Source organism: Podospora anserina, chromosome 2, assembly GCF_000226545.1.
Source record: "Podospora anserina S mat+ genomic DNA chromosome 2, supercontig 2".
Classification (NCBI taxonomy): domain Eukaryota; kingdom Fungi; phylum Ascomycota; class Sordariomycetes; order Sordariales; family Podosporaceae; genus Podospora; species Podospora anserina.
The window spans coordinates 2,275,844-2,300,112 of NW_001914858.1; the positions used below are offsets into that span (position 1 = coordinate 2,275,844).

A 24,269-nucleotide genomic window follows, 5' to 3' on the forward strand; every position below is an offset into this window, starting at 1 on the left:
CAACCAACTTCAAAAGGTTGAAACAGAAAATGAGGGTGAGAACAATCATGATGATGTTGATGTTTTCCTTGGTCTCTAGGAGATGTGGATGATGATCATGTTTAAGAAGTTAGCTGTACACTTATCAAAGATCTCCCTGTTATATAGCCAGCAATAAGGAGAGACAATTTTAGATATGTCGGAAACTGTTACATCCGCCGGTTCCGTTACAATTGATTCGTCTCATCTACTGTTTTTATCTCCCGCCTGACAGATGTGTTCGCTTTACAAGCAAAGAAACATACGTGCGTATTGTAGCTACCATTCATGATTCCTTGTCCTTATTGGATGAGAATTGTAGCGAAAATCTCGGGCATATGTGACAGGAAATCAACACTTACTATATCAATCTCTAGTTCCATATCGCCAATAAAGCTCCGGGTGTGGGACAATCTCGCTGTTCCCAGTGACTCCTCGTTGGGCCCGCTGACAACCTCATGTTGGGTGTCAACAAGGGTTTGTTGCCTGTTTTGCGAATTTGATTCGTAATCGCGCTTTGATTCATAAAGGCCAGCACATGCCACTTTTCAAGCCAAACGTGCCACATTTTCATCAAATTTGAAAATCTTTTCGAATTTCCATCATTCGGCTGTGGTAGTCAATCGTCAAACTAGTGCGTGGTGTGTGGTTAGATTGAGCCATGTCTCAGGAATGGGATGTAGCGCCTGCTGCAGTTGTGACAGACTTTGTCGAGCGGTAAGCAAACCACCTTCCATTCCAACCTCCCAGCATTATGCCAACAGTAACGGCTGACCAATTTTCATTGACTGCTTAGCTGTTCTCAATTACACCTCCCTCTTGTCATTCTTTCAGCGTCTTGCATCTTGCTCACATGGCAATTGCGAAAAACATCACCCGCCCAACAACGTACCGCTCAACCCCCCGCCAAATCTGTCCGCGGTGCCTTCCTGACTGCCCTGGAAGGTTTGCTACTGGCGACGACCCTGTCGCTAAACTGGGAGGGCCTCGCTGCGAGTGCGTCTGCTAGTTCCCGGGTCGGCATCACCTTCGGATCCTACCTAGGCGGATTGTATGTCTTGTCTCTGCTGCCGCCCACCGGCCTTGAGCATGCCGGAAGGGTTACTCGCTATCATTCGGCTGCACTCTATGCTATTTTCTTGCTCTTGTCCGCCGTAACCAGTGGTGCTGATTCCATCGCTACCAATGTATCATTATCTCTGCTCATCACTGCGTTGCTCTCGCCGCGCCCGCACCAGAAGGATGGCCCCCTTGAGCTGGACGCGACGGGGGAATCCCAGTCCAGCATTTTTGGTCTTTGGTCGTTTGCCTGGCTAGACGGCATGCTCTTCAAGGCCTGGCGCACTGGGAGTCTCCAGTCTCGAGACGTACCGGAGCCGGCTTTGCTCACCGCTGCCGACAAGCTTGTGATTCGAACCAAGCTGAGGAGGTGAGTCGTACATCTACCGTTATTACCACGTGTAAAATGTATTGTGCTGACATTTCCCACCTGAGACCCAGTGGGTCCCTTGTTCAAAGCCTTCTACGATACTTCGGACCCCAGCTGGCAGTTCAGGGCGTTGTGGCGGTTGCTTGGGCAGTCCTGACCTTCATGCCCACTTTGTTGTTAAGGTCAATCCTTCAATTTGTCGAGGGGCCAACAGAGTCCTCCATCGAGGAAGCTCAGGGTTATGTGGTGCTCGTATTTGTCACCAGTGTTTTGGCATCCGCTGCTGAGGCTCGAACCATCTGGCTTGGCCAGAAGATTGGGCTCCGGCTGAAGACAATCCTGATCGGCGAGGTCTATCACAAAGCCCTGAGGCGGCCGATGGCCGTTGGATCCTCGAGCGGTGGGCCTGAAGGGCAAACGGCTGATATTGGCACCATCATGAACCTCTTCACCGGCGATATCAACCAACTTGCTGATTTGGGGGCAAACATGCATCAGGTCTGGGCCTCAGTCCCCGTTCAAATATTCATGGCTGTCACGCTGCTCTACTGGACTCTGGGACTCAGCGCGTTTGCAGGAATTGTGGTGATGGGCCTGATGGTGCCTGTCAACTCACGCATCGCCCGAAGTTTGGGTGCCAACCATATGCAAGTCATGGCTGCATCAGATGCCAGAATCCAGAGCACTACCGAGATGATGCGAAGTATTCGAGTGATCAAGCTCATTGCTTGGGACTCCTTTTTTCAGCAAAAGATAGGTGACCAACGGGCCGCCGAACTCAAGGTACTTGATACCCGTTATATGCTCTGGACGATCTCTGCAACAATCTGGTACGGTCTGCCGTTGCTGATTACCTTTTCTTCTTTCTTTTGTTACACAATAATCGGGGGAAATTCATTGACACCTTCACTTACCTTCACGTCACTATCTCTCTTCAACCTCTTGAAGTCGCCACTCGACGACTTGATCAGCATTATTGGACGTGTCCAGAATTTCCTTGTAGCCGCCATGCGGGTGGAGGGTTTCTTGGATGAGGAGGAAACAGAGAAACATCACGTTCTTGGTTCTCACACTGGTGGCCAAGGGGAAATTGGCTTCGAGCACGCGACATTCTCCTGGCCAGGACAGAGCAAGGCGGCAGATCTCTCATCAAAGGACGGCAAGACAACAGAAAATCCCAAATCCTTCTCTCTGAAAAATCTTGACTTCAAATTCAAGGTCGGAAAGCTCAATATCGTCATTGGAGCTACCGGAAGCGGCAAGTCTTCACTCCTACACGCGCTGTTGGGAGAGATGCCGCTTGTATCGGGAAATGTTAGGATGCCTGCCGCAGCTTCTCGCGAAATTCTACCTAAGGACGAGAAGACAGATTTGGTCGAGGGTGTAGCGTTTTGTGCTCAGGAGGCTTGGCTAACCAATAACACGGTGCGCAACAACATCCTCTTCGGTCAACCGCTTATTGAAGAGCGCTACAGGGCTGTCCTACAGGCCTGCGCTCTTAAGCCTGACCTGAAAATACTGCCTCAAGGTGATCTAACCTCCGTTGGAGAGGGAGGCGTTTCTCTCTCTGGTGGACAGAAACAGCGCGTCTCCCTCGCACGCGCTGTTTATTCCAATGCGCGCCATCTGCTTCTTGATGACTGCTTGAGTGCTGTTGATGCTCACACCGCTTCCTGGGTCTTCGAAAGGTGCATTACAGGACGCTTGATGCAAGGACGTACGTGCATTCTGGCTACACACAATGTAGCGCTTACAGCACCTGGCGCGGATTACATCCTCCGCATCGACAATGGTACCGTGGTTGCCGCGGGTTCGCAACAGGACTTGGCAGTTCAAGGTCAACTTCCGGAACTTGCAAATGGGCCGGGCAACCATGCCACGCCTGAGGGGGTACCGGGCGATCGGGAAGCGGATCAGAAGCCCGTGGACGAAAAGAAGGGCAAGGAAGGGGAAAAGTCTGACTCGCATGCCACTGAACCTGCTGGGCCCAACACGAGACAGACCATCATCAAATATCTCGCTTCCATGGGCGGACGGAAATACTGGATCTCCCTGGTCGTCTTCTTCGTGGCGCAACAAGTTGGTTCCATCACCGTGAACTGGTGGGTTCAACGACTCTCCAACGCGACGGTAGAAGTGCAACGCCGAGAAGATAATACAATCGAAGAGTCTCACTCATGGAGATTGAAGCACTACTTTGCGATCTACGGTCTTCTCCTTGCTGTTTATTTTGCAGTCGGCTTCATGAGACTGTACATGTTGTCCATCGGCTCGCTGACGGCCTCGGTACGCATCCACGATAGTCTTCTCAAGTCTGTTCTGAGTGCGGCTCTCAAGTTTTTCGATGATAAATCATTTGGTCAGTTGATCGGAGTGTTCTCTGGGGACATGCGGACTGTTGATCAAGACTTGGCCATGCTCGCCATTGCCACCCTACATTTCGTAGGGTCACTTATTGCTACCACCATTCTCATCGTCTTCATTACTCCGCAGTTCTCCCTCCCAGCGATTCTCATCTCTCTTGTCTACTACTTTATTACCAAGGTCTACATCTCCTCATCGAGCGACCTCAAAGCTCTTGAATCGACGCGCCAGTCTCGGGTTCTCCAGCATTTTCATGAGACGCTCTCGGGAACCGTCACTATCCGTGCCTACGGCGCAGAGAGGGAATATCTGACTCAAAGTTCAGCTCTTCTTCGGAAGCTAAACCAGCCTTCATTCTTTCTATGGGCCACGGAAAGGTGGTTGGTTCTCCGGCTCAGTCTTACAAGTGCCTTTGTTTCCCTATTTGCGGGCTCCTTTTCCATCAGGAGTAACGGGGATGCCGGCACTATTGGGCTCAAGGCTCATCCCGTCATATGCAGCGATTGTTTTCTCGGAACAGGTACTGTGGTTGATTCGATATTACATGGTGACTATCCAGAACATGACTGCGTAAGTCGTCTACACTCTTCAAAGCAGTGAATCAACAAGCTAATTCCATGCCTTCTAGTCTCCAGCGCGTTTGTGGCTGCTTGGATGAAAGTACCGGGGCACAAGAGGCAAAATCCACAAGGGAACCAAGCAAAGAATGGCCTTCGTCAGGCTTCGTAGAATACCGCACAGTCTCTGCTCGTTACGCAGCCCATCTAGACCCCGTACTTAGGGATCTTTCTTTCCAAGTCCGGCCTCTGGAGAGGGTGGGCATCGTCGGCCGTACTGGTGCTGGAAAATCTAGTCTGGCACTCACTCTGCTGCGCGGCCTCGAGATCGAGAGCGGGCAGATTCTGATCGACGGGTTGGACACCAAAACGATCGATTTGCACACGCTGCGCAGCCGGCTATCCTATGTACCGCAAGACCCGACGCTCTTTGCTGGGACGTTGCGTCTGAATCTCGACCCATACAACGAACACACAGACGAGGAGGTTCTCGATGCCTTGAAACGAGTTGGCTTGTTCGATTCAAGTGAAGGAAGAGGGAAGTTTACGGATTTATCCTTCACTCTTGCAGAAAGGGGCTCAAACATATCCCAGGGACAGAGGCAACTCGTGTGCATTGCAAGTTCTGTGCTGAAAGGCTCCAAGGTAGTCGTCCTGGACGAAGCGACAGCGTCGATTGACCATGAATCGGATATCAAGATTCAGGCGTGTATCCGGAGCATGGAGGCCACTGTCATTACGATTGCACATCGTCTACGTACTGTCATCGACTATGATCGCATTCTGAGTCTGGACGCCGGGTGCATGAAGGAGTGCGACCATTCGTGGGAGTTGCTTCAGCAGAAGAACGGCGTCTTCAGGGGGATGTGTGATGCGGCGGTGGACCGGGAAGAGTTGTTTGCACTTTCTAAGGCGGCATGGGATAGTAGGCATACCGCCTGATGTTACGGACCTCGCATTTATTTGTTTTGAATGTGATGAAGCAAGCTCATGAAGAGTGGGATATAGCGCAGCTGATATAGTAAGGTAGGTGGCTAAATCTTCCACTATCAAGCTAGAATTTCTTTGGATAAAGAGGCCTAAAAATGAGGATGCTTTCAGACCCTAAACTTGTTTTGTATTCCAAAACAAATTATGGCCCTCATCGGAGACTTGTACGGCCACCATAAGGTCGACGTGGGCCTGCATTGAAAAGTGTTGATACTATTGCACCCATTCGGAGGGTCAGCACTTGGCCGCTGGTATGTGAGGAGAGGGAATTTCACCCCATTTTTGCCATCCGATCGAGGCAAAACTCAGCAGACCTTTCTCAAAGCCGCAAGACCAAACCACGATGTTCGGTATTTATTTTTCTGTCTCTTTAAAACTCCCGATGTCCCGCGGTCATCCCAGGCTGTTTTGTTTCGCCGTTCAATTTATCATGAATGATTTTTTTCTTTGAAAAAAGGACGACGTAACGAACACGACACTACACACAGTCTAATAAACCACCAATCCAAACCAATCAAACACCAACATCAATGCCAGATGCATTCGTTGATACAGGATGGCACCATTGCAACACCCTCGAGGCAGTTGACGTGTGGGACAAGCCAACACACCCATACCTGTTCGTGGTGATCACAGACTCCGCGGGCACAAAAACCATTGTTATATGTCCAGTCTCTTCCACGGCTCGTTTGGCTCCAACATTGAGCAGCCACAGGATCTCAACTGACGGGACACCTCATATCGCTGCTCGAAACCCGTCAATAAAAACCAAAGCACGATCAAATTCCCGTAGAATTACACCACGCAGCCCTCAACAATCGTATGGCTACAGCCCCGATTATGACGACAACGATACCCCTTCCTCATCCTCGAGACCAACTTACACTGGCTACGAAAGCTCTTCGCGATCAAGCAGTAACACCAGAACCCACGCTCCCCAGGGACAACAATCAATCCCGGATACTTCTTATCCCCCATCCTCATCATCCGCATCTTCCTCCTCTCGATCATCAATATCACCCCCCTCACAAAGACAACAGCCTCCTACAGCGGCGTTGGATCCCCCTGTGCACAAATCTTCAGTCACAAACTCGGAAGAGTCTACTCACCCACTTGATAATAGCAGCACAACCTCGGAAAATCATGGCGCAGATGATCAACCACCTGCACCCCTAATCAAACCTTCTACACCACCACCACCGCCACCGCCACCACCACCTCCCCCTCCCCCTCCTTCCCAACCATCAACCACCAGCCCTCAACCAACCCCCACCCCAACTCCTGCTGGTCCAGATCTTCAGCTCCCTTCCATCCCCGGAATAACAGACAACAACAACAATAACCCTGGTCCCGAAGCTCAAAAACCTTTCGACGTCGCCAATCTACTCAAGATAGGCGGCAGCTCAGTCTTAGGGGGCGGGTTGACGCTCGTAGCGATTTTCTTTCTGGTCAAGTACTTTATAAGGAGAAAGCATGGTAAACAGGGTGGTGAGGGAGGGGATGCTGAAGGGAAGAATGGTGATTTGGAGGCTGGACTTGGGGGGATGGGGGTTGGGCTTGGTGGGATAGGGATTGGACAACAACAGCCGCATCAGCAACAGATTGTCGACGATGGGAGCGGTAGTCAGCCGGCTGGTATATGACGGTCAAGGGGACCGGGAGCTGCTGCTCAGCCTGGCTCCCGGTTGGCGATGACGACGACCACGAAGATGGGGGCATTGGGCTATGCGATTCCGCAGCTGGTGCCTTTTCTCCTGGCTAGAGATTTCGTGAGGCATTTTCGGCAGTGATGGATGGGGGTGATCTGGATTTTGAGGGCTGGAGTTTGTATAATATCCATCAGCGAGGCGTTGAGGAATAATACCAATTTGTTTGTCAGATTTCCATCGGGCCTCGCAATCAGTCATCATGCACATGCGCCGCGTGGGTCGGGGTTGCCAAAAAATTCCACATAATTCCAGACCCGTCGGGTCAGCCTCCCTCCCTCGTGAAAGTTACACCAAGGCATGTGTTATGGAACAGTTGATTTCCTTGGGCGTGGGTTTTTGGGCTTCATAGCCTCAACTGCGCCTTCAACGACCCAGCCCGAACAGGTGCGACCGGGCGGGTCCAACACGTCACCAAAGTTGAGCCCCGGCTCCGGCGCTGTTTGGGGGCAGGTAGTAGGTAGGACCATGAAACCTAAAATGCTTGATCATCTGTGTGTTCCGCTGCGGCTTTTTTTCTTTCTTTTTTTCTTTTTTCACCCTGTCAATTCTTTCTCGCCGCTGGTGACTTTTTTTTTGTCTTGTGTTCGGGGTGACGGATTGAACTGTGCGGCCGAGAGAGCTTTGAATGAAGAGGGATGCTGAGACTTGATTGAGAAGGCGCAGCAACAACCAACTTCGATCGCCGACGGCACATAAGACTCTGTGTGTTCCGTTTTTGGGTTTGTGATGCAGAAAAAAAAAAGTGAGTGGAAAAGGGGGATGTTGGAAAATTTTGTTCATTTCATTGACAGAGAGTGGAAAGGCCTGGCTAGAGATATCACCTCGAAACAAGCATCAACCTTGAAATACATACCAAAGGCTTTAAATTAACTCGATAACTCTGCGCAAAACATCCCAAGGTCAGTAGAAGTTCTCACCACCAGGAATGTCACCAACTTAAAGCCAGCTAACGCCCTTGGCAGATCCTCACGAGGAATTTTGGCCGGTCAACTAATACCTCACAATGGCTCCCATCAATTCGTCTCCCGTTGATGCCACAAGACCACCCCCAATAAGCGAATGGACCGGGTTTATGGTTACTCTATTCGCGATACCCTGCATCCTCATGACCATCGCAGCAGTCTGGGCAGTATGGAGGCAGAAGCAAATCCGCACAATGTCCTTGGTTGTTAGTATGGACTATGAAGTTACTGAGGTGGCCAATGTTCGGACGCCTCTCTTGGCTCTACCATCTACACCACAACTCAAGGCCAAAAACACGCTTGAAATCCCGGGGATGCACACTCCATCAATCAGTCCGGCGCTGTCGGGGAGGACAGAAATCGCATCACCTGTGGAGGAAGAGCAGCGGCACAAGTTCAAGGATATTCCCGAGTTTTCAATCAGCAGGGCGACATGAAAGGGGCTAATGAGCATTGTTTGGCATTCAGAGGCGTTGTGGGCACTAATCGGCATACCTACCTATAAGGCATGGCAGAGAGTTACCAGGCAGAAGGCACACCTATTCACTGGACATACGTTGACGGGGAAAGCGTGACTGTCACGCCTGCCCCCCCGGAGGCACTGGTGATGTGATCACGCAATTGCTGCCTGGTAATGAAACACTTCTCCATCATTCATCTAAGGCCATGAAATCACAAGGAATGAGAACTGCAATCAAAATTCATTGATCAAGTTCTCATCTGACTCCAGCAAAATTCACTCACCTCCGAAACCCCGATGCTGCCCTCAACACCAACGGACCAGTTTCAGGCCCGCTCGCCGGCTCCGAATCGGAACCAAACCGAAGGAGGACGCTACTTCCTGCCTCCACCGCGTTGCAAACCGCCCGACTTTGGCCTAGCCGGTGAGCTGGTGCCGACTCAAACTGCTCGCCTAGCCCAGGAGGCAATACAGTCCGTCGAGACGCGAACTGCAAAGTCACGTCAGAAACTAGCGGGACAGCGGAGACCGTTCGATCTGAAATGTTTTGGTCATTCAATTTGGTGGTCAGATCGCAATCAGAAGCCGTGCGTGTGACAGTAACTGACCACCCATTCAACACTACGACCTGTCTTGAGAATGGCAATCCTGCGACTTTCCTGATCTGCTTCATCAACAAGCACTCACTCTCACGCCCAAGTCCCCCATTGTTTCCGATCACCCTTACAAGACCTTCAGGCCACCCGAGTCAGACGTCCAAACCCGGAGCCCCACTTCAAAATGGGCGGCGCTGACGATGACATCCCCATCCCGGACATCCCGGTTCACGTCTATGTGATCATCGGCTGCGTGGCCGTCTCGCTAGCCTTGTCGCAGATACTCGGGCTGTGGCTGACGGGGTTTAAGGAGCCGACTCCGACGGGGCCGGTGTATGTTAGGACGACTAGGACGCTGCATGATAAGCCGAGTGAGTCGACGCTTGTGGGTGTGGGGGATGCTGTGACAGGGGCGCTGTCGATGGATGCTACGGGAAGAGAGTCTGGGGAGGTTGGGGAGTCGGTGGAGGGGAAGAAGGTTGGGGAGGTTGGGGAGTCGGTGGAGGGGAAGAAGGTTGGGGAGGTGGAGAAAATCAAAGAGGAAGGGGATATCAAGGAAGATAACAAAGAGACAGAGGATATCAAGGAGGATAACGAGAGTGGGGAGATCAGGGAGCCGGATGGGATCAAGGAGAAGCCTGAGGTGTAGATGGGGTGATTTTGGTGGATGGACGCGCTGCTTTTGATACCCGGGAACGAAAGGGAATTATCGACTGGTTGGTGCGTTGAATTTTGAAGCTGGGATTTCTTTCGAGAGTGTATGGATATGTATGATAAAGCCGACCAACCTTTGAGAATGTACCACTACCACTTTTACTCAGGCTCACATACTCACTACCGTGAAGCCAGATAGCTACTGATGGTATTTGCCACACACATTGCTAATATTTGCCCTACGTGCCTAGTATCATGTTTCCTAGGTTGTTTTCCATACCCACGATCATTACATATCGCCCACTTACAGCTAACTATCACCCGCTACATCTCGATGCCTATCTCTTCTTTCCAGCCACTGTCTACCCACAAAAGCAAACATTCAAAATGCCCACAAACGCTGAAACAGCCCTCGGCATCATCGTCGCCTTTCTCGTCGCCGTCATCCTCGTCGTCCTTATCTGACTCACCACTGAACACTGCAACAAAAGGCGCAAAAGCAAGGCACACCAGCAAATCCCGCTTCACCACACTGGTACTACAGCCTCCTTCCCTTTCCTCATTCAAGAGACGTAACAAACAAACAGCTACAGCCTAACCCGCCTTCACCCCGAGGACATAGAGCCACCCCCAATACCGCACCGGAACCTTGACCAAACCACCTCCAGCACGCCCCCATCGGCCTTCAACTCCATGGCCTCCTCCTCTCCGTACTGCTAGACCGCGCTCCTACAACCGCGACTCTCCTACCCTACCAAGATCCGTCTCTTCCTCATCAATCGAAGAAAAGGGGAAAGAACCTGAGAGATTCTACGAAGCATCGTCTTCAAAGCCACCGGCAGCGACGGCATCAGCGGCGGCGGTGAAATAGGGGAGAGTGGAGACGAATGGCTTGGCATCCAGGGGTAAAAAAAGGGGTCTTCACCACCGTCGGTAGAGCCATTTTGAGGGATCAATCTGGGGATTATTATGTTACAGAACTCATACACAAAAACAATTCTACTACAAGATGTAACCGAAATATGGACAGATCCCTTCTGACTACCTACCAAAGACAAATACATTGCTGCATAGAAACGTGGGTAAAACAGTGATAACAAACAAAACACAAGTCCACCCGGTAAACCCAATCCCCTGAACCATAACCATTCTGCTTGTTCCACGGTGACCTTGCTGGCCACCAACAAAGCCGACATCGCTCCCCCGGACCATCGGCTCCCTATCGGCCCAACACAAAACCACGGGAAATGTCGTGGCATATATGATACAACCCCCCCCCCCTCTCTCTTCAGCGTGGCAACTGGCAACCAACCACCACCACCACCACCGTGGCAATCCGTGTATCAGTCACACGCGAGTTCCCGTACCAACCCCCCTCAATTGGCAGTGAATAATCCCGCTCTCTCTTCTGACTCCTCACCCATTCGTCATCATCCTTCGTCTGGCAACCATGGGAAAATAACATGACCCATGATAGATTCTGTGTGTCAAGTGGCGAGCACTGTGCCTGCCATTTTCTTCTCGATCGTACGCCATGCCATGCACACAGAATCTTACAAACACGGCTTGTGAAACCTGATAAAAACAAACACCACTCCAGAGACAGCATATTGACTCAAGTCACGACAGTAGACCCAAAAGAGTGGGATAACGCTCATGCCTCAGCATCGAGCTCCGATTTCATTTGTTCGTTCCCTCTCGGGGCCGGCTACCTATCACCCATCCTGATGAGAGCGCGTTATCCCGTCGCTTAATATCGTGATATGTTGATATGATGATGATTAAGTTCCCAAAGCCAACCACACACACCCACAAGTCGGAGGCTTCCTCTATCCCAGTCCACCACCACCACACCCCTGATGCTATCAGAAAGACACCTTGGTACCCCTTTGGCCCGATTTATACTTGTCGCTTGCAGCAGCCCGCCAGCCCATATCCACAGAGGAAAACCCCCTCAACTGACAAAAGTGATGCAACTCCACAACGCCGTCGCATAACATGTCTAAAACCAGCAATAAAACCCCAGTAGACAACGAGGGAAAAGAAATAACAATAACGCCGGGACCGCGGTGGGTCATGGACCAAAGTATCCCCTTTTGGCCAAAAATGATTATACAGAGACTAACAAAAAACCAGCAAATGCGCGGGGGGTATCATATGGGGCGGAGGGGTGAAAAAACCGTTGTCGCTCTCGGTGGCCGCACTTTCCCACAGAGGAACAAATTTACTGGAACCCGGAAAACTGCGTAATGCATCAAGATGTAGAGGTCGCCACACGCTGCTCAGACGTTGTCGCGGGTCCCCAGAAGGAGATCGATATGCCGTGACAAAGGAGACGATAAAAAGATAATTCGGGGGTCGGTTCGGGCTGTGCCGCAAGAAACGGGTCGAGCCGTCCATAGAAAGAGCCGTGAGAAAGAGATAGTGCTGACAGCGCTTAGCTATTCTGGGTCTCGCTGCGCCAGATGCCCGCGCCGAGAGGCTTGCTGACTCCAAACCCTACACCGACTGCAATGCCGACGATGAGGAAGATGAGTAGGATCTTGACGAGAATTCGGTTCCGTTTGCTGAGGCCGGCGAGGCAGTTGCAGGCGCGCCGATTCTTTTTGGCGGCCTTGGCTTTTCGCTTCCAGTGATCTTGCCCGGGCCAAACTTGGCAATCGGTTCCTCCCTTTGTGCACTCGGCTGATCTCTTGTGGCTGTTCTCGTTGGTGATCATGGCCTCGATATCGGTGTCGAAGGGGTTTAATCGGTGAGTGGTAGCTGGTGTAGACAAGTCCGAGAGTCGCGACGCTGACGTGTCCTTCTCGGTCAGTGTTGGGAATGGTTCGGGTGTGAGTGTCTCTTGAGAAGTCTTGGTAGACAGCCGGGACATTGACGTCGTCTCGACGGTCAAGCCCGGCTTGTTGTTGTTGTTGTTATCTGTTAGAGAAGCCATGATGTGTGCTGGTTCTGTGAGCGTTGTTTAATGGCTGGGAGCTGTAATTATATCGCGGCAGTGGCCGTTCTGGATCTGTATGACAGAGTCGATTGATGTTCGTGTTCGAAGTTCCGGGAGTCGGACGGACAAAAGGCAAAGCCACGAGAAGTCGTTTGCCTGGAAGGTGTCAGTCTGGGGGGACACAGAGAGTTACAGCTCACAGGCCGCTGGGAAAGCGTGACGAGGGCTGTGACAGGTCTCAGGTTTTCAGGTGCTCTTACGATTAGAATGGTCGACTGACGATGCTTGTGAATACCGAGGTGAATAGAGCTTGTTGTTGAAGCAAAAAGGGCCCGTGACCCCTTCCCAGCAGGAGATTGAGCGGGCTCGGTTGGAGAAATGTCTGGCAGATGGTGTCGAACGGTGTGTTGTGGCATCCGCCGCCTTCCTCTCAAAAACGTCCTCGGGGGCCGTTCCACTCGCCTTGTCAGCGGTGTTTTGAGGGCAATTGGGGCTGTTGATGACGGAGGGAGAGCTGTGAGGTTCGTTCGAGAGGAATGAGAAGATGGGCGACTGGGCAGAGAAATGGGAAATGAGAAGCAGCACCTCCCCCCGGACCAAGCTGCAAAGACAACAGGTACCCAGGTACCTCCTGGCGAATGCACCAATGGGAAAGGGGCGGTCAGCGGCAGCACTTGGCAGCACTTGGACCTGGGGGTCTGGGCTGCCATTCGCTGGCACCTGCTGAGCTGTGGATAGCTCGAGCTCCACTTCCATTCTCGGTCATACAGCCCCACTGTGATTGGCCGGCCGGCTGGCGCTAGCTTCTGGGGTTGCAAAGCTGCAAACTCCATCTCCCGCATGCTGCATGTGGAGCGGAACAGCCTGAACCTGAACAGGCACAGGGACTTCCTGAACACAATACAGGGAACAGCGCTGAAGAGCTAATCCACATGAACGAGGCCTCTGACGTGCTGCATAAAGTGCTCCAGAAGAGATGACCCACAATATTTCTGGACCAGATTGCGACGCGTTTTATGAAGGCAGGCCGCCGTGTCGGGTCGCCGCCATGGTCAGAGGTGTGTTGTTTAAGACGACGACGACGGGACTCCAGGGACGGACACGGCAGATATGTCGGTCAACTGTTGGCCGTGGCCGCTCCGGCAATCAGACGAAGACACCAAGACCACCAGTTTTTTGGTCAGATGATGGAACGACGGGGGCCATTGCCAAAGACCTGGGCTGGCAATGGCCAGCCCTAGGACCTGGGCAGGGACTAAAAGTCTTGACCGGTTCGTTTGCTAGGTAGTGTCGCCTTCGATTTTGTGGTTGGATTATAGGATTAGGATCGTATACTGTGTGATGCCACCTGCTACGATGGGAAAGTGTAGATAAGAAACGGCAAGCAATATCTTGTCATCAGCCTCAACGACCCAAAAGGCTGGTGCTGCCCAGACGCCGCGCGAACTTCCACCGAGCAAAGAACCGACCATCCCACCTCACCACACCATCACGAGTGCGTTGGATGCGCTGGGTGCGCTGGGTGCGCAAATGCAGTTCGCCCGCACGGTAGTACACTGCAAAAGTAGCAGCGACGCCCGGCATTTTGACGCATTTCTTCCGCTCTTTTCATTTTACCCTTCCGTGCGTGCAGCCACTATGTACTTGGCTTTTGGAGGCTTGACAGAGCAGAGAATGGTTCGGACGCGGTCCCGGCTCGCCTTGCCACGCATCCATCCCAACCATCCATCCATTCCCCCACTGCTGCAAGCCACGCCGGTGCCCATCACGAACTTGGACTGCTGCTTGAGGCAATGAGGCAAAAGGGCAATGGGCAAGCTGGAGCATAGCACAACAGCAAGACCACGCATGTGAGGTATGTTTGCGCTGCGCAGCAGGTAATTAACTGCCGACGTAAGAGTCTCGAATCTTGATGCAGTCTCACAACCGATCGACGCCTCTGGACCGTTTGGATAAGATACGGCTCATACAGAAACAGCTTGCCAGCCAAAGTTCCACCTTCATAAACCTGTTATCGTCTTCCTCTTCTTCTCCCCCGCTTCTTCTTCGCGTAGGTATCCCGTGCGTGTGTGTCCCGCTTATTTTTCTAAACGCGCAAACTTGCCAAAGATAAATTGGATGGTGCCTCCAAGCGATGTACCAGCATGACATGGTGAAGGCGCCAAGCTTCATGTTTCGGGCCTCCTCGTCTTTCTCAAATCATGCTCCAACGGACTTCCCTCTTTTGAAATGCCGCACAGCCGGCGGTTTTGGGGCCTGCTTGGTTCTCATCCTTTTTGACCTCTTTGCAAGTTTGTGGGCTATTGATGCCATCAACACACTAGGGGACTAGGTAGGGGAGTTAAGTTAATATCCAACGCACGTGTGTCTTCCCTGTCCTCTAGCTGGGCTGGGCAGTTGAAGAAGGTGAGGGGGAAAAGCACGTTCTATTTCCTACTTTTACACAATTCCTTTTCCAATATTGCTTCTTCCAACCCCCCCACCCGCTATACATACAGCACATAAACGTGTTGTGTGGGCTTGCGGCGCGAGGAATCGACCTTTCCTGCTTCAACACCGGATGCAAGCCCACTGTCAAAAAAAAGGAGACAACTGGACTGGCTGTTCTCCTTTTTGGCTTTTTGACTTTCCGCTAGTGCGTGCGGCACAAGCAGCTTTTGGGCCATCATCCAGAGTGTTGCATCTTCCCTATCTTAAAAATTGGGTCGCTGCCCACTATGCTATTCTGGGACTAGTGTGTGGCCTCAGGAGTTTTGAGTGTGACACTGCGGGGTCGTTTTCCCGTTCAAGCCTAGAACCCTGTCAGAGTTGGAATCCTTGCTCCTTCTCTCTGTTGGAGCGGGCGGGGAGCCTGTGTGGAAAACCACAAGCGGCGGTTCGGTTGGGCTGAGTGCATTCACCATTGATTCGTTGGCTGCTGTTCTGGAACTCCGAAAATCTGTGTGGAATTTTTGGAGTAGGAGATCTGGGATCTGGGGATCTGGATGGATCTCGTGGGCAACGGTTTTGGGTTCCAGACCATGAGAAGGTGTGGGTAGGGAGGGTAGAACGAGTTGCCTGCCCGTTGAAGACACCGAGAAGACACAGACCAAACAGCCTTTATTCTAGAGCGATGGTTTCCGCGGATACAAACCTCACTTGTTGTTTACTTCTTTATGGTCGTGAGTTTTCTCTAGTCTGCTTTATCCGAAGTCTTTGTTACGTTTCTCTCATTCTCACAAGTGGCGGGAAAGGATATTTGTTTGTCAAGTCTACGCGAGTCATCAAACTGCACTGCCCACACGAAAATCCGATATCAAAAGCCCGTATTTACCCCTTATCTGCTATTACGTCCCAAACCTTGAACCCGACACTTGCAGTCTCACAATACGCGGACTGAAACTTTGACCTCCGACTCCGCCTCAAAATTGATTGCCTTTTTGTCTTTGATGAGCTACTTTTCTAGAATACGAGAACATGCAGTTCGTGGATACACAGGTAAGGTCCAGGGGATACGCGTAACGTAGTTGATGAGCCTTGTTACACACGCCACGCATGTTGTGGACAAAAAGATGGAGGCTGCTACCTGAAAAGTTGCACAGTTCATTGATTGTAGTTGTAAAGAAGTCTTTTTAGCATGGTTAAATACCCCTGAGAAGGTGACTCTCTCAAAACAGTCGGGAGGTATACACTCCCTTGCTTTCATCACATGCTCGAAGCCATCATTGAAGAAAAGCTCGGATGATTGCTTGCTCTTGCATCAAGTGAGCTTCATCTCATGTATTGTCAGCATGCAAGGCACAGCACAGGCATCAAGCTCAAAAGTGCTCGCATTGGCGCGTAGCCAACCTCCCGCTATATGAGATGATCGACTGTGATGGGACGGATGATTGACGGTGTCAAAGCAGGTCCACCACCATCGTTCATTATCCTGTGGGGAATCTACCTCATGAGATGGCGCAATAAGCCAAAGCAACGCTACGCAACAACAACAACAGCGTTCGCTACAACCGGGCCTGGATCCTAGATCACAATGGCTTTGTGACTCTGATGGAGGTTAGCGCGGATATCATACTTGTTGGGAACAGGAGGGTTTTGGCGGTGATTTTGTGATAATAGCAATCTAACCCCAGAGGAAAGGGCTTGTTGGCCAATGATGAGACTCTCTTTTCTGAGGAGTGATGGATAGTAATACCATTCTCTCTTATACTTTTAGCGCCCATCACGGTTATGTTAACTATAGATAAAACTATTTCGACCAATTCAATGTGCAGTATACTTACAACCTCCATCTCATCGCATGCAAAGCCGGGGGCCATAAGGCTAGGGTAACCGACAAGTCACACACACCTTCCTCGTTCCATTCTTCCGCTAGACCGTAAATGCGAGCCGAGCAAGTGAATTGGTCCGGGTGGCTAATTCGGTGTTGAGGGCGTGCGAGTGTAAACGTCGAGATTACGCCTGAGGGCGCGCGTGGGAGCGTTCATGAAGACAAAGCCCGCGCGCGTGGCCGCGGCGTTCGTGAGATTTGTGTAACCAGCCTAGTTCTTCTTTTTCTTGAAATTCCGCTGGAAGATGCAAAGTCCTGTTGATCTCGATAATAATTCAGACGAAAATAATCAAACTACGGAAAGCCACAAAATAGTAATTTCCACAAAGTGAAAACAACGAAACATGGGATTTGGAACCAAGGCTCTAGCTATCAGCCACCTGCTCGAGGCAAATACCCCAAAATTCCCAAAGTCCTCCCATCCCAAATTATCATTCCCCTATTTTCCTCTCGGCGTCTTTAGTCGCAAGAACACCATTCCCTTGGCGTCTTTCGTCGCAAGTGAGCCCGGTGCTCAAAAGAAATCAGTGTCCCCCAACCCCATCCTAGGGTTCGCAAGGGAACGGCGCTTTGTTGCCGCTGGTGCCGCAGACGTGGCATGTCCTGGGGTAGGTGAAACGAGTTAGCAAGGTGATATTGGAAGATTTGAGATCAAGAATCGGGAAGAGCAAGGTGAGAATGAAAGAACATACCATGTGACCTGTTCGAGGTACTGTTTCTTGATGAGGGAAACAGGGATTATTAGAGTGATTAGTTTATCTGGAGAGAAGTAGGTCAGTGTATGGTCTGATGTAAACAAAGAGCTCTAAGGGGTTGAAGGAAAGTCCATACCTCCGGAATCCGAGTCCTTAAAGGCTTCGGCTGAGGATCTCTTGTTTGTCATCCTCTTGTTAGCCACCTTCTTGTTTGTCCACTTCTTAGCCATTGTGATTGTTTTGTTTGACAGTAAACAGATAGTTGGCTAGGCAGGCAGGTAGGTAGGCAGGTGATGGGCCACCAGACGCAAGGTGATCGAACGAAGAGGCTCCTCAATGTTTGAGGGTCAAATGCAGGTACGATCTCAAAATTGCTGGGAATTTATACTCGACAGAGGAGTAACTTCCTATGCAACCGTGCTTTTCGTGTATCATATTGCTTATTCACTTTGAAAGCTCTACACTTCACTTTGTTGGCCAATTGCCCTCCCCACAGGACAGGTCCTACCAGTGGTATTATAGAACTGGGAGCAAGACGGTCAATATGGCAGCTACGCGCGCAAGGCAACTAGGCAGCGTACGCGCGCGGTTGATAATGTGACGTTTCGTCGCTCCCAAAGATCAGATGGGTATCGCGGGGCCATCTCCATCCTTCCCATCCTATCGTCCACATTCTCCGCCTGGTGAATAGGACACGCGTCCCATGGGAAGAGTTGAGATGAAACAGACAGTGCTGTGGTCAGCGGCCGTTTGCTCGACTGTCACTAGACAGGAATATAAGCCGTGGTGTTAGTAGGACTTCTATAAAGAGCCCTAGATCTTCTTCCTCAGTGGTGAAATGGTCCTGCTTCTTCGAACAATAGCAGAATCCTTAGACCTACCCAGAGACTACAAAGCTCCACAGTAGAATGATCGCCTCTATGATGTTGGTCTTCCTCTCCATGGCCATTCAGCTAGCCGTAGCCGGCCCGGTTGAGCCCGCCTCCGCACAACAACAGAAAAGCTCGCCACTCGGCGCCTCACCACCCTCAGCGCACATCCTATTGTCAATGATTGCCACAGCGTAATCAACAATATAGGCAGTAAGCTGAAATCCTCTAAAATCAACACACTGTCTACCTCTCCACCTGCATTTCTCTGAACATAAAATGAAAAGCATCATCCGGAACAGGAAAACTGGACCTCGATCCTCGAATGTGCGTGACCATCGGTGTCGACAGTTGTGCTGGCTTCATTTGCAACTACCACAACTTACCGTATCAACTCAACCTACCCATCGCCGCCATAGAAATGACTGCCTATGTCTACGACCCTTGCGTTCGAAACGACCAGTATGGCCAGTGGGCCAACGTATGGTATGAGCTTGTATTGGTGCACATGCCTATCATACCAACGCCACCCACAAACCCATGGCACAACAAGATCAGAATCGAAGATGTAAGACAGTTTCTGGGAGGAAACATACCAGCCGAGGTGGATGGTAGTATCTCACAGCCTTGAGCAGCTGCGGCAGGATAATCTGGGGAAAATTGGCCGGTATGTAGGGGACGTCGACGGTCGTATCTCATAGAGTAAGCGGCTGGGGGGGATTATCTTGGAAGAACTTTGATCGTGATGAGAGGAGGATATTAATTGTATCATGTTCTGAGAAGTCGTCTGGATGCACCGCTCAGTAATCATCTACATAGAATGTAGAAATATTTTGGTGCCCAGGTCGAAAATAAGTGTTTTCTGAAATCAAAGAAGTGTTATGCGTTGCGGTCCAAATCAAATCTCTCTCTGCACAAAACTCGGTTGATGGTTACCCCGCCATACTGTCACAAGTCAGTAGACGTCGGAGGGAAAGTGGCGGGCTTCTCTGTCACAATGTTCCTTCCTTGATTGATATTCAAGTATAGAACACCCTGCCCAAAGTTGTCACAGATCCACGCTCTGTTTCTCAGACACACACCACCACACCCAGCGGCCCAACACCCTATCAGCACGATGCTGAGCTTTACAATCCTCTCTGTGCTTTGGCTCGCCGGACTCGCTCTTGGGGGGCAGGCTGATCCTGCAAAACACGGCTGGATTTTCGACAGTATGATGAATGAACTGGATTGCTACCACGTCTTGGATCAATTCAACGGTAAGTCGCCATGTATAGCCTCTCTCTACTACAAGGCTCTCTATCCTCTTGCTAACTACGACTGCCTTACATAGAAAGCGCTGATGCAAATCAAGTCATCGAGCTGAAGTATGAAGAGCCCAAAGAAATGCTCTACAAAGGCTGCAGCATCATACTCAGCCAACTCGATATCGAGCCCTGGTACACGTACATTAGCTTGAAGCAGATCTTGCCCAGCCTAGCGAAATATCTTTACTACCAACCGAATATCAAAAATGACTGGGAGGCGACATTCAACATCTCGGAAAACCAGTCGAATAGCGAATCAAAAATAGCATACGTCAAGATCCTGAAGTATTCCACCGATGACCAAAACGAGGCCAATACATCTGCCAATTCTGTCGACCCCGACGCAACTTGTTTCAACATGACAGAATTTCCACCACTCGTCCAGGCAGACTGTCAGGCATCGTTTGATTGTTAGTGTTCCCCTCTGACTTTCCGAGCCTACCCAGGCCCCCAAAAACAATGCCTAGATATAGCAGAAACTAACTGATCACCAGTATGGACTACTGGAACCAAAGCCTTCTTTCCGAATCACGAAAACATGACATGGGAGTCTGGTTTTCTTAGCTTCTCCAACGACAGCTCCACTTGCCAGTTTGTGATGTATAACAATGACGATTATACTGCATACGTGAGCCTGACCGACGTTACCGACCAAGTCCAGCATCAAATCATTGACCCTTGCGTCTCTAACGGTTGGTATGGAGGTTGGCAAAAGAATAATACGGGGCTGTATCTGGACTTCAAGAACAGGGGCGTGCTGGCATGGTTCCTACCCAAAGAGTTCTTTCCCGCTGTTAGATGGACCTTTCCTGAGTGGTTAAAAGACCCGGCGGATCCGTGGGATTACCCGCCATATCTCGTGTTCAACAAGAGCAAGAGCCAAGTGTTCAACAAGAGCGAGAGCCAAGTGTTCAACAAGAGCGAGAGCCAAGTGTTCAACCAGAATGAGAGCCAAGCAATCTCTGATTGATATCATGGCGGGTACTGGAAGGCAGGCAGTGCGGGCAATGAGCTGATCTGAGCTGAGCAGGCCCTTGACTTGATTTGGCTCAGGCCGGCCACGTCAAACTTAACTTGAAGGTATTATAACTTAACTTGGCTTAGGAAGATTATTAAATGTACCGGAAGTGGTTTTTCCCGGCCGGGTGGGCCGGAGCACTGGTTCCGCGGAGGGCACCTGTGGGTAGGTTCAGAGGGTGCCCTGCCGGCCACCTCACTACCATACCGGATATCACCACGTTTTGTGGGGCTAGAGAGATCACTGATCTTCTGAGCTGAGCCAATAGGAAGATTTGACTTGGCTCAGGCCAATATAGGGATGACTTGACTTGGCTCAGCTCAGCTCAACTGAGCCAAGTCAAGTCAAGTCTGGCTCAGCTCATTGCCCACACTGAAGGCAGGCTTGGACGGGTTTAACATAGCTCAAATAGTGGTTAGTAGGCTGAGCTTTCGTCTCACCAAAGGAACTTTTTGGGACCTCATCGTGGTCATTAATCCACACCGTCATGTGAGTCTTGATTTTTCACCGTGTTGCTTGGACGTCCAATCCTTTGAATGAAAAGTGTGAGGCATGACAATTTAGAGCCGATTGTTCTTGTACTCTTTCATCTGACGACACATTACTGCCATTCTTCCATCTTCACCCAGATGTTTCATGCGAAGTATCGACCGGGCCACCATTCTTGTTACACTGCAGATGACCGTCGCAAGTATCTACGTCGTCAGCGTACTGCTGACCAACATGAGATTTACAACCTCTAGAGAACTCATTCAACCCTTACCGAACTGTTGGTCCAGATAAATATTTCGTCTTTCCCCCTGAGAACCCTTTTTCATTGTTAGCCTTTCAAAAAGTCAAAATATACATGAAGGGGTCGGCGAAGGACAATGTCACCTTCCTCACCTGCCACACATTATGAAAAATAAAAACCCGAAAACTTGAACTACGAACATACTAAGCACCTATATTCACCTGCGCAAAACACACACAAAAAGAGAGAAAAAAAAAGGCCTCCGTCTACAACGTGCTCAAATAGGTGAACACCAAAACCGCCTACAACACACCCATGACTCAGCAATTGTGACCATAAAGAAGATGCACACTACCCAGCAACAAAGTACCTCCCTACAGACCTCCACGATCAACACCCAGGCTCTAATACCTAGCACATCTCACAACAACCAGACACAAATCCCAACCAAATGTCTATCAACATTCTCTCCGTTTTCTTTTCATGAGCGGGGAATCATATATATCCTCTTTATCAAAAACCTCATAATAAAGTCACAAAAATACCAAACACCCTCCTCCCAACCCAACCCAACCCATCCATCTCTTTGAACAAAACAAAAAGAAAAGCCACAAAAAAAAAACGCCTGCCTCTTTCATAAAAGTCATCTTGTAGAAAATGAAATCCCTTTCACACTCTTCTTTTCCCATATCATACCACCCATCCTGACCAAAAGACGTGTATATACATCTTTTTTTTCCCCACCTCATATCCAAAACCACCCCCAACATCCCCCTTAAAACTCCCCATCCCCACCAGCCCCCATCACCCCCGCAACCCAAAGCCCAACCAGCCCCCACCAATTCACATTCCAACCCCTCGCCAACCCATTCAACCCCTGACCCCGTCTATACACCGTCTCCGAAATCGACTGCTGCTCCTTTGCCTGCTTCCCACCCTTCTTCCTTCCCCTCGCTGTCTCCACCACCTTCGAAGGCTTAACAACAGCATGCGACCCCTCCTCATTGACAATACTGTACATCGTCCCAAACACACCATTGTATTTCCCAACAGGGACAATAGTCTCCAAACTTTCTGGCGGTGCCACAGCACTCTTCTTGCCCTTGACAGGAGGAGGCGCCTCGAGAGCTTGGAGGTACTCTGGTGTGTTGAGGACCGCGACCTGACCTCTGCGGAGGACCGTCTCGAGTGGGAGCTTGATGCACAGCGCTACAGCCGAGGAGCAGAATTTGGCGATGGAGAAGCTCGCGGGAGCAATCTCCCTGTCGATCATGAATTGTGTTCGGAGAACAAGGGGTGTTGAAAGGGTAAGGAGAGGGTGGACGAGGGAGTGGAGGACCGTTGGGAAAAAGACGGCGGAGGGGCAGAAGTAGGAGGGGAGGCTGCGGAGGGCGGTCAAGGTGCGCCTGGAAGCGCGAGAGGTGGATGTGATAATCATGCTAAACGTTTTTTAGTACATGGTAGAATTAGACAGCTTCAAGGAGGCATACCGTGTGCGGATCAGATCCAGGGGAGAGAGGATCAGGCCAGTAACAACCGCCGCGGCGGCAGCCACACAAAGAGAGGCCCATGGATATGGTGCGGCGATATCAATCAACCGGTCGGCATCGTTCTTGACGCCGAGGTCTGGTACGTTGAGAAGGGCGCTGAGTAGACTCCTGGACCAGTTCTCCAGTAACGAGTGGAGTACCGAGTAGATAAAGGTCACGTTTGAACCCTTCCAAACACCCCACGCACCTTCCTTCTGCCATAGCTGTGCGATAACTTCCAACACAGAGTCGGGGGTTCGAATGGCCAGTTGATGTGCCGGTACAGGGGCTGGCTTTCCAGGCGTTCGTGGGGTATCAAGTGGGGTCATTGGGTTCGGTCTCCCGCGGGTAGCTGTTGGAGAGGGAGTTCGTGGTTGGTTTGAGGTGAAATATGCCATTTCATCGGCATCCGAGTCTGAGTCGGGGACTTGTTCCTGTAAGTTGTGTGTTAGTCGTCTGCTTGGTATGGAAGCGGGGCGTGGTTCGATGGTGTTGCCCACGATACCCAACGGCAGCATACCTCGTCGTCAAACTGAGTATTCCACGGATTCGCAGCAGCAGCAGCCGCTGCTTGTGCTTGCTGTCGCCTTGCCTCCTCTGCTTCCTCAGCGGCAGCTGCTAGTCCTCCCAAATCATCCTGTTTCCTGACTTGCATGATGGTCTTGGCCACATCGAAGGGTTGGGCCATCAGCACCGACGAGTACTTCCATAGCAGCTCGTCCAGCACCTCCTTGACTGTCTGTACAACTGATGGCGAAGGCTCGGCTATGTAGTTCTTGTAGTCGATGTCGGAAAAGAGGTCGCGTGCCTTACTAGCATACTGGCCGGTTGAGTTGCCGGCTTGGGCGAAGGCTTTTGGGCCGGGTGGTGTGGGGAGGGACTCGGGAGGTTCGCCGATCGAAGGGGGAATGTAGTAGGGTCTCAGGGGATTGACCCCGTTGTCACTGTGGTGAGCCATGCTGGTTACTGGTGCTTCTGTAGGCGTAGGAGCATGTTATGGTGGTGAATTTTGGGCTGGGTTCTCTGGCGAATTGCCCCGCTGATATTTCGCATGTGCTGGGACACAATGAGATGCGGTGAAATCATTTGGCGATAAGCTAAGCATGCAAGAGCTACCCCAAAAGAGCCC

General features: G+C 50.9%; 7 protein-coding genes across 7 annotated transcripts; 5 read left to right on the plus strand and 2 right to left on the minus strand.

Moving 5' to 3' along the window:
- Nucleotides 1–679: 679 nt before the first annotated feature.
- PODANS_2_6270 (uncharacterized protein) lies at nucleotides 680–5,310 on the plus strand (the record flags this gene model as incomplete). Its single annotated transcript, XM_001911361.1, has 4 exons — nucleotides 680–735; nucleotides 815–1,447; nucleotides 1,513–4,381; nucleotides 4,447–5,310. The coding sequence occupies 4 exons, from the start codon at nucleotides 680–682 to the stop codon at nucleotides 5,308–5,310; spliced, it is 4,422 nt and encodes a 1,473-aa protein (XP_001911396.1).
- Nucleotides 5,311–5,888: 578 nt separating this feature from the next.
- PODANS_2_6275 (uncharacterized protein) lies at nucleotides 5,889–7,001 on the plus strand (the record flags this gene model as incomplete). The annotated part of the gene is made up of 1 exon (XM_001911362.1): nucleotides 5,889–7,001. The coding sequence occupies one exon, from the start codon at nucleotides 5,889–5,891 to the stop codon at nucleotides 6,999–7,001; it is 1,113 nt and encodes a 370-aa protein (XP_001911397.1).
- A 1,069-nt stretch (nucleotides 7,002–8,070) lies between these two features.
- PODANS_2_6276 (uncharacterized protein) lies at nucleotides 8,071–8,466 on the plus strand (the record flags this gene model as incomplete). Its single annotated transcript, XM_001911363.1, has 1 exon — nucleotides 8,071–8,466. The coding sequence occupies one exon, from the start codon at nucleotides 8,071–8,073 to the stop codon at nucleotides 8,464–8,466; it is 396 nt and encodes a 131-aa protein (XP_001911398.1).
- Nucleotides 8,467–9,269: 803 nt separating this feature from the next.
- On the plus strand, nucleotides 9,270–9,734 carry PODANS_2_6278 (uncharacterized protein; the record flags this gene model as incomplete). Its single annotated transcript, XM_001911364.1, has 1 exon — nucleotides 9,270–9,734. The coding sequence occupies one exon, from the start codon at nucleotides 9,270–9,272 to the stop codon at nucleotides 9,732–9,734; it is 465 nt and encodes a 154-aa protein (XP_001911399.1).
- Nucleotides 9,735–12,176: 2,442 nt separating this feature from the next.
- PODANS_2_6280 (uncharacterized protein) lies at nucleotides 12,177–12,677 on the minus strand (the record flags this gene model as incomplete). Its single annotated transcript, XM_001911365.1, has 1 exon — nucleotides 12,177–12,677. One exon carries the CDS (start codon nucleotides 12,675–12,677, stop codon nucleotides 12,177–12,179), a length of 501 nt encoding a protein of 166 aa, XP_001911400.1.
- A 6,993-nt stretch (nucleotides 12,678–19,670) lies between these two features.
- Nucleotides 19,671–20,830, plus strand: PODANS_2_6285 (uncharacterized protein; the record flags this gene model as incomplete). Its single annotated transcript, XM_001911366.1, has 3 exons — nucleotides 19,671–19,812; nucleotides 19,887–20,270; nucleotides 20,355–20,830. 3 exons carry the CDS (start codon nucleotides 19,671–19,673, stop codon nucleotides 20,828–20,830), a joined length of 1,002 nt encoding a protein of 333 aa, XP_001911401.1.
- Nucleotides 20,831–22,386: 1,556 nt separating this feature from the next.
- On the minus strand, nucleotides 22,387–24,098 carry PODANS_2_6290 (uncharacterized protein; the record flags this gene model as incomplete). Its single annotated transcript, XM_001911367.1, has 3 exons — nucleotides 22,387–23,050; nucleotides 23,102–23,574; nucleotides 23,661–24,098. The coding sequence occupies 3 exons, from the start codon at nucleotides 24,096–24,098 to the stop codon at nucleotides 22,387–22,389; spliced, it is 1,575 nt and encodes a 524-aa protein (XP_001911402.1).
- Nucleotides 24,099–24,269: the final 171 nt, after the last annotated feature.